This window comes from Rhagoletis pomonella, unplaced genomic scaffold, assembly GCF_013731165.1.
Source record: "Rhagoletis pomonella isolate Grant_MI unplaced genomic scaffold, Rhpom_1.0 Rhpom_scaffold_00012, whole genome shotgun sequence".
Lineage (NCBI taxonomy): Eukaryota > Metazoa > Arthropoda > Insecta > Diptera > Tephritidae > Rhagoletis > Rhagoletis pomonella.
The window spans coordinates 23,455,285-23,469,733 of NW_023458566.1; the positions used below are offsets into that span (position 1 = coordinate 23,455,285).

At 40.1% G+C, this 14,449-nt stretch overlaps 1 protein-coding gene across 1 annotated transcript in view; it reads right to left on the reverse strand.

Annotated features, from left to right (window-relative positions):
* The window catches only part of LOC118747384 (histidine-rich protein PFHRP-II-like), a 40,240-nt gene extending 26,397 nt beyond the window's left edge, over positions 1 to 13,843 (reverse strand). Inside the window, exon 1 of the mRNA XM_036481434.1 lies at positions 12,923 to 13,843. Within this exon, the coding sequence (XP_036337327.1) occupies positions 12,923 to 13,248 (326 nt within the window). The 5' untranslated portion in view covers positions 13,249 to 13,843. The remainder of the gene's footprint in view (positions 1 to 12,922) is intronic.
* Positions 13,844 to 14,449: the final 606 nt, after the last annotated feature.

The window sequence follows — 14,449 nt, forward strand, 5'->3', positions numbered from 1 at the left end:
GAAACAACTTTTTATTCCAATACGCAGACGACCCTCTCATTCTTAAAGTTAAGTTCTCAAAACTTTTGTTCCCGTTTTGTTCTCTAGCAGAACTTTCACCAGACTTTTGTTCTTTTTTGATTCCCATTGGAAACGTTCTCGAAACTTTCAATCTGAATTTGTTCTCATTGGAAACGCTCCCGAAAGTTTCTTTCTCATTCTGTTCTTCTTGAGAACGTTCCCGGGAGTTTTCTTCGCATTTTATTCTTTACGAAAACGCTCCCGAATCTTTTGTTGTGGCACAGTATGCGTGGTATTGCGCGCCATCTTGTTGAAACCAAAGATCGTCCAAGTCCAGCGATCACCGTTGACCGCAATGGTGCCACCGCTCCAAAATCTGCACCAAACCGTACTTCTTTGAGGCTGCATTGGCTTGCCGATGATCACGTGCGGGTTTTTCGCCGAGATGAAAATGCGTTTCATCAGAAAAGATGGGTTTTCGAGCAAAATAGTTGTACATTTCATTTTCATAATTTTTCAACGTTGCCCAAGCGTTCCGCGGATATATGATCTTCTGTCAAGATTCCCAGCTGGGAAGAGCTGTCACTGTCAAAATAATATCGTCACTAGACACGAATAAAGAAGCGCAAGTGGCGAAAATGAATGTGACGCATACAAAATTTTACGCAAAACGACGCGTAAACCTTGTTGACGGCGAAGAGAGATGCGTAAACATAGATTTATACCAGGCCAAGGACTGTCACTTCGGCATCATTCCCGAAAAACTATTTGGGGAATTTATATACTGTTACATCTGCAAACATACATAGTTCACCGCGAAAATACCCTGTGGAGAAAATCTCTAAGTCTGAATTGGTGCACTTCTAGCAAATTTAGACCCAGTACTGGTTCGCGATAAATCTCTTTTGCATGCAAACAACTGGCGAATTTAACATGGCGACGTCCTAGAAAGTCTCAATTGCCCCCCGCTGCATCCGTTTTTCGATAGTTCCGAACTAGTCCGAAATTCTATAGTTCCGAACCAGTTCTAAAATCGACAGACGAAAGGAAAGGAAAGTATCACGATTTTTCAGTCTTTTTGGTTCTTCCATGTGTGCAATTTTAATTTCACTGGGTTTTTTCAATTGAAAATAAAATTTGTTTGAACGATTGTAAGAAATGTTCGTTTACATACCTTTGGCTGTAGCTGAGTTTGCAGAGGTGCTCGCTGTTAGATTCCAGACAGTCCCAAGATGTTAAAATGTTAACTTAAATTTTGGTTTTGTATTACCAAGCTATGAAAAAGCGTCTGTGAAGTGCAGTGAATAGAAGCGCAATTGAACAAACATTTATCGATGTAAAGTAAACAAGCCCCCGCTGCATTCCTGTTTCGATAGTTCCGATCTAGCTCTAAATTCGACAGATAAGATCTACACCTTTTCCAACAGTATTTCAGAAAAACACATATGTATTTCAGAAAAGGCCAAATGTATTTCAGAAAAGCGCAAATGTATTTCAGAAAAACACAAATGTATTTCAGAAAAACGCAATTGTATTTCAGAAAAGGCCAAATATATTTCAGAAAACCTCAAATGTATTTCAGAAAAACGCAAATGTATTTCAGAAAAATATTTTTAGAATACAGCTATGCTTTTCTGAAATACATTTGCCCTTTTCTGAAATACATTTGTGTTTTTCTGAAATACATTTGAGGTTTTCTGAAATACATTTGACCTCTTCTGAAATACATTTGCGTTTTTCTGAAATACATTTGAGGTTTTCTGAAATACATTTGGCCTTTTCTGAAATACAATTGCGTTTTTCTGAAATACATTTGTGTTTTTCTGAAATACATTTGCGCTTTTCTGAAATACATTTGAGGTTTTCTGAAATACGTTTGGCCTTTTCTGAAATACATTTGTGTTTTTCTGAAATACTGGTGGAAAAGGTGTAGTTCGTTCTGCCTGCCTTTTTCTATAGTTCTGAGCCAGTTCTAAATTCGTCACTTTAGACATAGTTTTTTAGTGAAAAAAGTGAATAAAGTAGGTTTTTAAAAGTACCGCTTTTCACGGATTTTGGTCTGGGTGGGATCTAGTTACCATCGGACTAGTTTGCGTTTAGCGATAAAAATCCAGTACGGGGCTAGAAATTTGATTCACTAGTCCATGGTTTCCTTGCAGGGTAAGTTTACGGGTCTTTCTTCGCTGAGGTTTTTTTATGCGTCTTTTTTCTTCAACTTTTGAGCTCGCGCCGATACCTATATGAATACAATATGAACCACCCTGTATATAGCTAGCTTAGAAAAGGCTTATATGGCCCCCAATCTCAAAAGTTTGTCAAGTAAATAGCTTTTAAAAATAGCTTTAGTGGTCGGTATCAAAACGTGAATTCTCTATGAGAAGAAACTTTTGATTTACTTCTAAATATTAGTAGAAAAAATATACTATGTTATAAAATAGTATGTATATATGTAGTGTAATCGAGATTGGGAATAGAGAAGTTTTAATGACAAATTAGTTGTAAAAGACTCCCACTGTAGTACTTTCGATAGCACTAATTTTCAGCAGCTTGTCTGGCATGGTGGTAGCGGATGGTATGGGCCTTTTTTCTCCGATTGGACCTTGGGGCCTTTTTCGTTTGTTTTGGGCCTTTTTGAAGTAACTATCGCTATCCGTTCGTTTGAAATATGCAGCACTCGCTGCCACCGTATAACCTCTATATGCCTATGATATTCGATGCACTGATTGCGAATGCGAGGTTCCGAAAAAAAAATCGCAATATGGGGGTCCCTTGATTCTTCAAAGTTATCTAGAGGTCATGCCACGGTCACATCAAAGTAAAATTCAGAAGAATTGTATTGAATTTTCAGGGTTTTCCACGAATTTCTCCCTATTTGACCATGAAATGACCTCGAACCTCAAGTGATGGAGACTAACAGACTTCGGATTCGTATTTAGGGCGTCGAATATCATAGAGGTATATAGGTTTGGTTCAATATGCAGACATTTTTTTTTTTTTATAAACCTGTGTAATTAATGAAAAAAACTTTTCATGAAAATAATTGTGAATATTATATTAGAACAAGGTGTACACTAACATTTGACACTACCTGTATCTATATGCAAACAAATATGTAAAGAAAATTTATTTTTTACACGAATTGGAAATATTGTTATTTTTGTTAACGTTTAATATTATAAAAATATATGTGTATGTATATACATATTTGTTGGACAAAAAACAGGTACATTTTATATTTTATTTTGGGCCTTTTTAACCGACTTCCAAAAAAGGAGGAGGTTATCAGTTCGTCGGAATATATTTTTTTTTTTGTTTTGTTTTTTTATGTATGTTACCGCATAACTTTGGACCACGTCAACCGATTTCGATTTGCATCGGAAAGGTAGTCTCTCAGAGGTGGTCCCATACTAATCTGGTTGAGATCCGATCAGTGGATCATGAGATATATATATTTATTTTTTTTTATATGGGAGTTGAATTCGTTTTTTTTTTGCTAAAAATTACTTGTTACTTGTATATAGTGGTACACACAATTTTGAAGTGGCAACCGTGGTTCAGATTGTAGCTGATCATCGTATTTTCGTTAGGCGCGTTCTGATAACTTAGTGGGCGTATCTATTAAGCTTTCTTCATCACATGTAAATATGTTGTAGATCTGTATGTGCGTGCATTGTCATAATCCATTTCCAAACACACATACATACATACATACATGCAGCCATACATACTTCAGTGCCAGTTTGAAGCTTCATAGGCACATTCGTCCAGATGTGCACCATGCCGCGTTTTCACTCCGATATGCAGGTACATACATACATACATGTATACCACATACGCCCAGCCCATAAGTATGTATGTATGTTTGTCTTCTACTCGCATGTATTTATAATAAAAACACTTGTGAATGCACTTTATGATTTGCGCTGAATTACGTATTCCAGACAGGTATTTGTACTTTTGCACTTAACGTAGTGTGCCTGTGCCTGTGTAGCTGCGCATGCGTATACAAACACACATGCAGTTGCATATGCATCCGCGGGCATACACTCATTTACATACATACATCCACAAGTAATAATGGCTGGGTGTGTGCGTGCGATTTCGTGCCGGCCTCAAGGCAGTGCATCAGCTTGAACGAGGTGCTGCAAAAATTACCCTACAGCCGGACGGTAGCCACATGCATACAAGTCTACAAGTACGTACATACTTTCATACGTAGCGCTGTAAACGCTGTCAGTGTCAGCGGTGAAGTGAAACGGAGAGAAGTGGCTGGCCACTCACTGCTGGCTGGAAATCGTCGTTAGACTAGTCGCCGCTTAACTTTAATCAAGATTGCGTAAATTTTAGAGTTTGACTTGTCGACGAGAACCACGCTGTCATTTGCCTTTGACTTCGCCGGCTAAAAGGATATGCCCAGCTGCGCTTTCATGGAACCATGATGCGGCCAGCTGCCAGCGGCCAGCGGCGAGCGGTGAGTGGCAAGTGGCAAGTGACTTGTAATGAGTTTTCGGCTGCGGGCTGTGTGAACATCATCGACATCATCAAATAATCATCAAAATTATATGGAAGTAAAATCAAAACATTGGAAACTGAAACAACAACAAGAACCTAAAAGACCGCCTCGTTCGTGGTTGCACACCACCTTCCTACCGTCCCCAAGATGGCGGTGGATCGCTAGCTACTGCGGCGGGGGTGCAACGCTTTGAATTTGATTGGATGCCGGATGCCTGGCAGCCTGGCAGCCTGGCGGCCTGGCAGTCTGCACAGTGGCAGAACTTGCAATTTGCATAATTTAATTGAATCTGCAGCAACGCGCCAGTTGATTAGTCCTTTCTACGCAGGTGTCTACGAAAATGACTTTTCTTCTCGATGGATGATCAATGAAAGGTTCGGCTGATTGTTGAGCGTTTTGTCTGCGAGTAGATGGATGGATAGATAACATCACGGTAATAGACAGTATTGTAATACATATGTAATTCAAATTCGCATATTCAAGGCATTTAATGGCCAGCGTGAATCCCAGCACCACTGCTAGCCAACGTAAAGCGGCACGGACGCATCCAGTAGATACATACATATCTAAGTACTTTAGTGCATCAGTGCAGTCGCACAGCAATGGCGATGAGCTTTAGCCATTTTTTTATTGTTCCAGCAATGCGCATTCGACAGTTACATACAAAAATGTTGCAACTTGCAAGTCCCAGTTCAGTGCGAATGCAAGCGGCTGTGGAACGAATTGATAGCGATTGTGATGAACCATCGCTGTTGCTCAAAAGCATACAGCTACAGCTACAGCATCAGCATCAGCATCAAAAAAAGCGACTGCAACTGTTGCTACAACACTGGTACCGCGAAGAAGTCGAACTAGCTAGCGTCTTAGGAAATCGCAGCCTACTTGCTACTCATCTGGCTGGCCGACTGGCTGACTGCCTGGCCTTATGTATGTGTGTACATATGTATATATGTGTGTAGTAGATGGTAGATGGTGTGAAGTGCAATCAAGGGGTGCGCGCTCAGCAGCGCTGCATAGCCAGCTTTGACTTTTCGCCTTTCGCCCGTTTGGCCTCGCGCCCTGCTCGCGCCGCCCGCTTTGCAGCCCCTTGCCTGTGCTGCTTTCAAGCGCCGCAATTCGCATCACTTCCAACTCAAAGCAATTGCCTCACCGTGCCGCTATCATCATCATTATTGCAAGCATCTTCATCATAATTTCTTGAATTTTATTTCACTTTTGGTTGCATTTTCAGTTTTGTGCCTTTGCCTTCTGCCTTCTGCATTCAGCCGTTCAGCCGTTCGCTCTTTCGCCATCCATGTTGCACATTTTGCTGTTTCTTTTTGTTGCTTTTGTTGCTTTGCATAGCCACAGACATGGCCGTAGACTTGGATGGGATTGTTTGTTGCTATTGCTGTTGCTGCTTAGTACCCGGTCGGTCACTCACCAATCACGTTCGGAAATAAATTGTGGAAATTGTGATTCGCATTTTATATGGAATGGTGTAGTAAGTAGTCTGTCTGTTGCGCATCCCTGTACTGGGGCCCTCCCATTCGCACCATAATTTTACAATTGCACAAACATACATATATACTCAAGTGCAAGCCGTCTGCGACTAGGGTACATACTTCACTCAAATTAGCCTTTTCATCAAAGTGCCGAAGAAGAAATAATCGCTGATTGACGAGATGACCAAAGCGTCCGATTCGTTAATGGTCGACGGAAAAGTGAGTGGGACTTTATTTCCTCACCACACACACACACACAAGTATATATATATATATATTTACAAACACACATACATACATAAGCACCTACAGTTGCAGTGTACAGTTTCGGAAATTCAATTCGAAAATTCACAATCCTACAGATTTGATTCAAATTTCAAAATCATTGCCCTCCATCGCCCGTTCTGCAAAAAATGTCCGGATATTTTTTTTATGATAACTGCAAAAGCTGGCTATTAAATTATTTCAGTGTGTGGTATGTGAAACATTAACGAATTGACTGTGATTACAAAGGAACATTGGAGCGGAGTGAGAGACGGGATGGGACCACAAAGTCGCGAAATATTCTCGCGGAATATGAACTACCAAACATTGGCAGCTTATATTTTTAATATAATGTCTGCTATATGTATATATATATATATTTATATTTTTTACTTATTTTACTTATACGCTGTGAAGTAAACACTCATATTTTTCCTGGTCGACTGTGGTCGGTCGCAATGCCGCTTTGCAGCGGCCGGCGGACGGTGGTTAGTGGATGGCGAATGGTGGGCACCGGTGGAGGGTAAATTCGATTTGCAGTGCAACAACATTCGTCGAGGTAATAACTCAGGTGATTATAGTAATTATGCGTTCTGACGCGATGCAAGTACGGATAACGCTATTTCGATATAATTGAAAAATCCTGATAGACTCTTATTATGTACCGCCGAGAGTGGAATGGCGAGATGGATGGGGAGGACGGCTGGACGGTCGGGCGGCTGGACGATTGGATTGTGTTTGGCGCAAGTGCCGATCTTTCGGATGCGCAATCCATGGAGCCATGGGCCGTGAGCCGTGAGCCGTGAGCCGTGGGCTGAGGGCTGATTGCCGAGGGAGTTGAAAGCTTGTAAAGCGTTTTGTCGCTGCCAACCATGATCGCCATCTCCATTCGTTTCCAAATTGAACATCAGTTAATGTAATAATGACAAGCAGCTCACTGCAATAGACTCACCGCACCGCGCAACTAACTAATCAACAGCCAATTCGTTTAGGTTTTATTCGTTGGCCTGTTGGGGAAAAGACGTTTGGCTAGTCCTTTCTAAAAAGTAAGCTTTAAACCAATAAACATACATACATACATACTTTCATGCATACATACCTACATATGTATGTATGTATATATGTATGTACATAGGGAACGAAATCTACTATTGATTGTGCTGCAAAAGAAAAGCAGATGGGTTTTGTAGTTGTACAAATTAATTACCCTATACAAATGCAGATATGTAGCTACATATATATAAAACAAAACCGAACAATCAACAAAATAGAAAAAAGAAGATTTAGAACGCCTTTACCTAATATTCGGCTTCGCCTTCGGCTTCGACTTCGGCCAAAATTCCAGCTTTGGGCGGACACTAATACATATGTATGTATTTAAACTTCGAGTTAATACGCATTGAAAGAACGTAAGCGATATGAATATCAAAGTGGTCTACTTTACTTCACTGTCTACTGAAATCAAATGCGCACATTTAGGAGGGCAATAGGTTTGAGGTTCAAATTTAAAACGAAATTTCGACAAAATAAAAAATTTAATCTCACTTTCGCAACTTTCCTCTTTCTTCTTCTTCTTTTTTGGCGCTGTAACCGCCTAAGCGATTTTGGCCGAGTTCAGCAAAGCACGCCAGTGCCAACTGACGCCAATTGGAAACGCCAAGTGAAGCCAAGTCCTTCTCCACCTGATCTTTCCATCGCAGTGGGGGCCTCCCTCTTCCTCTGCTACCACCAGCGGGTTCTGAGTTAAATACTTTCAGAGCTGGAGCGTCGGTGTCCATTCAAACGACATGACCAAGCCAGCGGAGCCGCTGTATTTTAATTCGCTGCACTATGTCTATATCGTTGTAAAGCTCATACAGCTCATCATTCCATCGTCTGCGAGAATTGCTTTTTTTCATAAAGAGATGGACAACATCGAACGCCTTAACCGCGTCAGTGTGAGACTTTAGCCCATTAAAACCACCTTTTCTCGTCCGGTTTTCCCCCCTGGTACTACCGTCAAGTATTTCTTCAGGAGGCCGTTTGAGCAAATTGTTCGAAAATTTACAGATCGACATTGTCAGTCATCTCAGTACGAACATCAGGGTCTCCGTTCCTAGCCTCAGTCCGCACTTTGTACGTGAACTAGGCTCTATCTTTAATCGTTGTGCTCGTTCGTTTCTGCGTCGTAGCTGTTCGCTTACCCGCAACTTCTACATAATTTCTGCTGATGCACTGCAGACCTCCTTTCACGCCTACTCGCAAAACGGATCTTCCTCTTGCTATGCTTCAAATTTGGGAATGAGCCGATGAGCCGACCTTCCGTTGGAGGCAGCATCCCACCTTGCTTGCCATTGCCCCACTGGTCGAGTAAGACGCCAAGGTACATATTCGACATACGGCTTTGGTTCGATCGTGGAGCCGCCAATCTTAGTTCGACATTCTCCTCCTTCTTCTGGCTGCTAACTAAGAACACCTCTGTTTTGTGGGTGGCTAAATTGAGAAACTTTGTCCTTAGCCATTTCTCTATCATTGATACTACGACCCCTGCGATGTGCGCGAGGAACCATTATTTTCAATTTTTGTGGAGAGTAACGAAAGGCAGGAGCTTGTTAAGTGTCGAGATCTAAAACTGTTCAGCTACAGAACTAAATTCATCAGCTGATTTTATGTATTTATGTTAATAATTCATCTGTTGAGATAGGAGAGTATCGCTTTCTTAATGCTGAAAAGCGGGTCGGGTCGTGCAATTCACAATTAGTTTCACAGGCTTTCAGAAATAGGGGATAAGAGTGTCTTGATACACGAGAGAGAACATTAACGTTAACATCAGCCAGAAGAGACGGACTTGAAATTGAGCCTGTCAGTAATTTAACCATAAAAATTAAACCAAGCCATTTTAAGCGACTCGTATAAGGTGGAAGATTATATTGAGAATCCCATCGGAAATTTTTTAAAGCAAAAGATAGGAATTGCTTTTGAATTGATTATAACTTGTCTGAGTAAATATGATACCTCATACATTTTGTTCCACAAGAAGGGGCCCAGTACAGATCCCTGCGGTACCCCTAATGTGACTTTGTGTTAGACATTGCCTTTTTCATTGCTGTGGCTAGCAGTGCGCGCTACCATTCCCCACAGTCTGGGTTCAAGCCCGGGTCAACCCAAAATCGAAAAAAAGGGTTTTTCTAATAGCCGTCGCTCCTAGGCAGGCAATGGCCAACCTCGCGAGTGTATTTTTGCCATCAAAAAACCTTCACTCAGTGTGTACATAGTGACATATGTACATATGTACTTAAATCTAATATTCTTCGACTAAAAAGCGATGAACCAAGATATAGGAATTTTACTCAGACAAACTAACTCGGAGCTTGACATCAAAGTTTAGTTCATTCACTCATAACGAATTGTTTGCAATAACCTCTACGCAATTTTGAGAACTCTAACTACATACAAATATACATACATATTGAGATAAAGTCTCTCATGCGCATCGACATTTTGCAATGGTCGAGGATTTTTCACGGAGTTATCATTTTCGTTTCAAAATAACGAATAAAAAATACGACGTTAACAATTTTCAAATTCTCTAATTAATTTCTAAGGTGCTTATCATCACTCTGTGGAATCCGGGTCCAATCCCTGGCCCAAGAAGCATTCAAAGTATTTATTTTCTAACAGCCGTCGCACTTCGGAAGACAAGGGCAAACCGTCCAATTCTGTCTTTAAAAAGCTTCTTAAAAACCCAAACCAAACACTTCAAAAATCTTGTCATAATTCTGATATTAGAAAAACATTATTTGAAGGCTTTAGATTAGCTCCCTAAATACCACCGATATGATACATACATATGTACATATTAAATAGGGATATTAATTTTTCGGCTTTTTTCGATCCCACAACAACTTGAATCGAAAAAATTGCTTCTTCTTTATTGTTTGAGAAGCTCTCCTACCATGAAATAAATAATCAGCCCTATCGCCAATTTCATGTGAATAAATTGTTCCCCTAATTTAACATGCAAAACAAAAACAAATTGGGAAAAATTGTTGTGTGGCGTGGCGGTTCTGGGCTACAAAACTGCATACTCAGAATTTAATTAAAAATTTCGATATTTTAACGAAAATTTGTAGATTTTTTTTTTAATTGCATAAATTTTTAAGGCGGTGTCACTCGATTGGTACATTTTGTACAGATTTGTAAATTTTTATATTAGGCTATTAGTGAAAAAAATGGGAAATTTTTTTTTGTAGTCAAAAGATTGGTACAATACAGCGAAGTTCTATTGAAAAATTTCAATAAATTAATTTTGAGTGAGAAATATTTTGGGTGTTCAAACAATTGGGATACGATTTGCACCGAATTTCGGCAAATACCCAATCGTGTGACACTGCCTTTAAACTTGTATTTATACGGATGTTGGTAAAGAGCGAACTATAAAAAACTAACCGAAATTAAAAACAACAAAAATAATATTTTAAAACTTGTCAAAATTTGGTGCGGCTATAATTTTTTCGACTACTGTACATAAGTTGGCTACCACTAATATTTGACTTACAAACAAAATACGGGCAGGAATCTCAAGATTTCAACCCTGCTTTTATGAACATTTTTATTTCTATTAGTATTTTTCTTTTAATCAAAATATGTTGAAATAAAAGTGAAACTAGAAAAAATTTTGCCATTATTTTGTTTTTGTTATATAATGAGCTGTTTGTTTTTTTAATAAAAAAAGTAGTAAACAGTAAACAAGCAATGGAAAAAAGCCAAAACTGGTCAAAATATCGTGTCCCTATTAATTGTTACTTGACTGTACGAGTGTCTTTGAAAAGATCTTATTTGGCATCTCTTATTTCACAAAATCGTTTGTTTAAAGTTAATATATATTAATAATGTGATCAAATTCAGAGTCTCATCAGCTTCTTAGAACGCTTTCATCAGCTTTCTTAGAAAAAGACGGTATCAATTTGGAAGGAGAGTATAAAGTGTGGTTGGAACGATGGACAAATAAGGAAAGCGAAAAGCCATTCCCAAAATCAGCAGCAAAAATTCTTGGTAAATGCGACGAATATGCTTTTCCATTGATTAACAAACTTTCCCGCGTTCTGGTCACAATTCCAGCTAGTAACGCTACTTCCGAAAGAAGTTTCTCCAACCCTGCGCCGGTTAAAAACATGGTTGCGTAGTACTATGACTGAAGAAAGACTGATGGCAAGAATGATAGAATACAAATGATTGCGCATTCCTGCGGGTGATGACTTTAAGATAGCAACAAATAGTGTAGATAAAGGAAAGAATAATTGGAGATGGAGGAGAGAAAGAGTGTTAGCTGTCAAACCATGGAGGTCACACGAACAGCTGATTCTGTCAGATTCGGGAAGAACAAAGTAACGGTACTGCTGATTGCGCCACCTCTGTCTCCCTACATCGTGGACTGATAGGTCTAGCAATTTTATACGTACACTTAGATATTGAAATCGACATTGAAAGGATAATAGAAAGATTCGCAAAAGGAAAGCGCAAAATTGAATTTGCAATTTAAATTATTACAATAAAAATTTTGAATAAGTTACTAAGGTACTTAATAACATCCTTCATTTCACCAACATTGTAAGCAAGAAATAAGTATTTATATGTATATATTGCATTAATAAACCCAAGGTATAAATTTACATATTGTGTTTTTTTTTTTAAATAGTATCTACATGCAATTGTTTTTATTAGACCTTGCACCAAATTGACCAAATGAAAAGTAATATTATATTACAAAACATTTTACTTCACACTTCATAAAAAATACTCGAACCTTTATTTACATGAAAATAAATTAGGGTTAGATGCCTATAATTTAACGTTATTTGGCAAGTTGAGCCCAATCGCGGTATTTTCTCTAGCTATTATTGTACAAATCTGTTGTTCTTAGGGATGCAAACGATGCATCGATATTTTTGAAACATCGATAATATCGGTTCAAAATTCGATATTTGCCATCGATGTTTACAATTTCCTAAAATCGCCAAATTGTCGATACATCGATGCCGGTTTCAGCGATGTTTTAACATCGAATTCCTATCCACATCCACATCCTAAAATTTTTTGACTGGCCATGAATTTTAATATTTATTATTTAAAAGGAATATCCAGAAATTTCGAGTTTACTCTTACCTTTCGATATTAAAAATGCATACTTAGTCATTAAAAAAGGACCGGGATCCCGTTGAAATTTCAACGGAATTGGGCCTTGGAACTTTAGGGTCAGCGAACTTACGACGGCATGCATTTCTATTCTATTTATAGGGAAGGAATGGTAAATAAATCCAATAATTGATTTACAGAGTTGAAATTGAAAAGTATTAAATTTTAATAACAAATTTCGAAACATCGGAAACCATCGATATATCGATGTATTTCTGGCGATGTGTTTTAGCATCGATGTTCATTTTTCCTATGCATCGAAACATCGATGTATCGATGTTACTCCCCAAAATTTGCATCCCTAGTTGTTCTAATAACGATTTTACGATTTTTATGCATAAATCTGAATGCCTGGAGTTCAGGATTAACAAATCTCATTTTTGCCACAACGGCGATTTAGGCGGTTTCGCAACTGGTCGGCGTGCGGTTTTGCAAAAACATCGACAATATGTACATATCTACATAGATATTTATGGCTCGTAAGTACCTGTAATAGGGAAATCCTTGTGGTACATGTAAATCCATAGGCATGCCGGTTGGATTAAGATGGTGTGAGTGATGTGTGTGGTGGGAGTGGTGCGAGTGGGGGTGATGATGTGGGTGATGGTGTGAGTGGTGGTGAGCCGCGGCTGCAATCTGATGGTGGTGTGGGTGGTGGTGGTGGTGCTGAGCGGCTGCCGCCACGTTCTGGACGTGAGCTGCCGCTGCTGCCGCAAACCCAGCATCTGCTCCGGCGGCGGTGGCAGCCATGGCGTGGTGGCCCAAGACGGCTGCCCATGGCGAAGCGACGAACCCGCTGCCTGGGTGATCCATGTCTCAAAGAGCAGCAATCAAACACTTTCACTTTTCAAATTTCAAATAAGAATCCGTACACTGCACTGGACTCACTTTTCACACTTTTTACACAGACAGGTTTCACTATTGTAATTTTAAAATTATCTTCGATATTTATGTACATATGTATGTACTTCGAGATGCCACACAATGATTGAGCGTTGATGCTGTTGTTCCTTTGACAACCAAAATTGTATGCGAGTTCTATTGGATTCCACTTAAACCGGGATTTGATTCAACTCGTCGGCGGTGGTTAGAGGCCAATAGACAATAGTTAACACTTCTTATTATCGTATGTAAATTGACCGACCTACGGGCACACGTACATAGTACTTATGTATGTAAGAATTGATGTACTACATGCGTATGTGTGTACAGCCACTGCCGCTTTTAGCCAGTCGTACCAAAACGTCATCGGACGTACAATTTGCCAAAGGCACCACACACTTAGCGAACGAAATGATTTAGCGAGTCGATTTGCCGACGGAATATTCACACAGGCACTCGCACAATGGCGCACGCTCGTTGTTATTGTATCGAGTTATGTACCCACGTACATACATATGTATGTATGTATGTGAATATGTACGGTACGGTTGAATTGAACGCCTTTTTTCCGCGTTCACCTCTGCACGGCATGAAAATTGGCGATAAACTATCCGCCTCGCATCAGGAAACATGGTCGCCACTCATCTCATCAAGCGTAGCATCCAGCGTAGCGGAGGCTGCGGTACCGTGTGGCAGCCAGAGTTGCTGCCTTGCTGCATTACGTTTTGGCTGCAACATCGTTGTGTCAGTCGTTTTGTTATTGTTGTTGTCAATTTTGCCAGCATCATCGTCTTCATCATCGCAGCCGTTGTTTCGTTGTTGGTGGTGGTGTTGCGGCTGCTGCGGCTGCTGCTGCTGCTGTCGATGTGCACACAGTAGTCGTCGTCGTCTCGGCCGGCTCAGTAGTCGGGCTAGCAACAACAACAACATTCGCAAGGTGGCCAATTGCTGGTGTTAGTGTTGTTGCTGCTATTGCTGGTGGAGCAGCAAACCTGCTCCAACGAAACGAGGGCCCAGAGTGCGAAAACCAACCAACACAGCAATAACGTTGTTGCCGACTAGACGGGAGTAGCACTCGCAGCATCTCACCAAAGGCACCAACTACGACCACCATCACCACGACCAAAGGCGA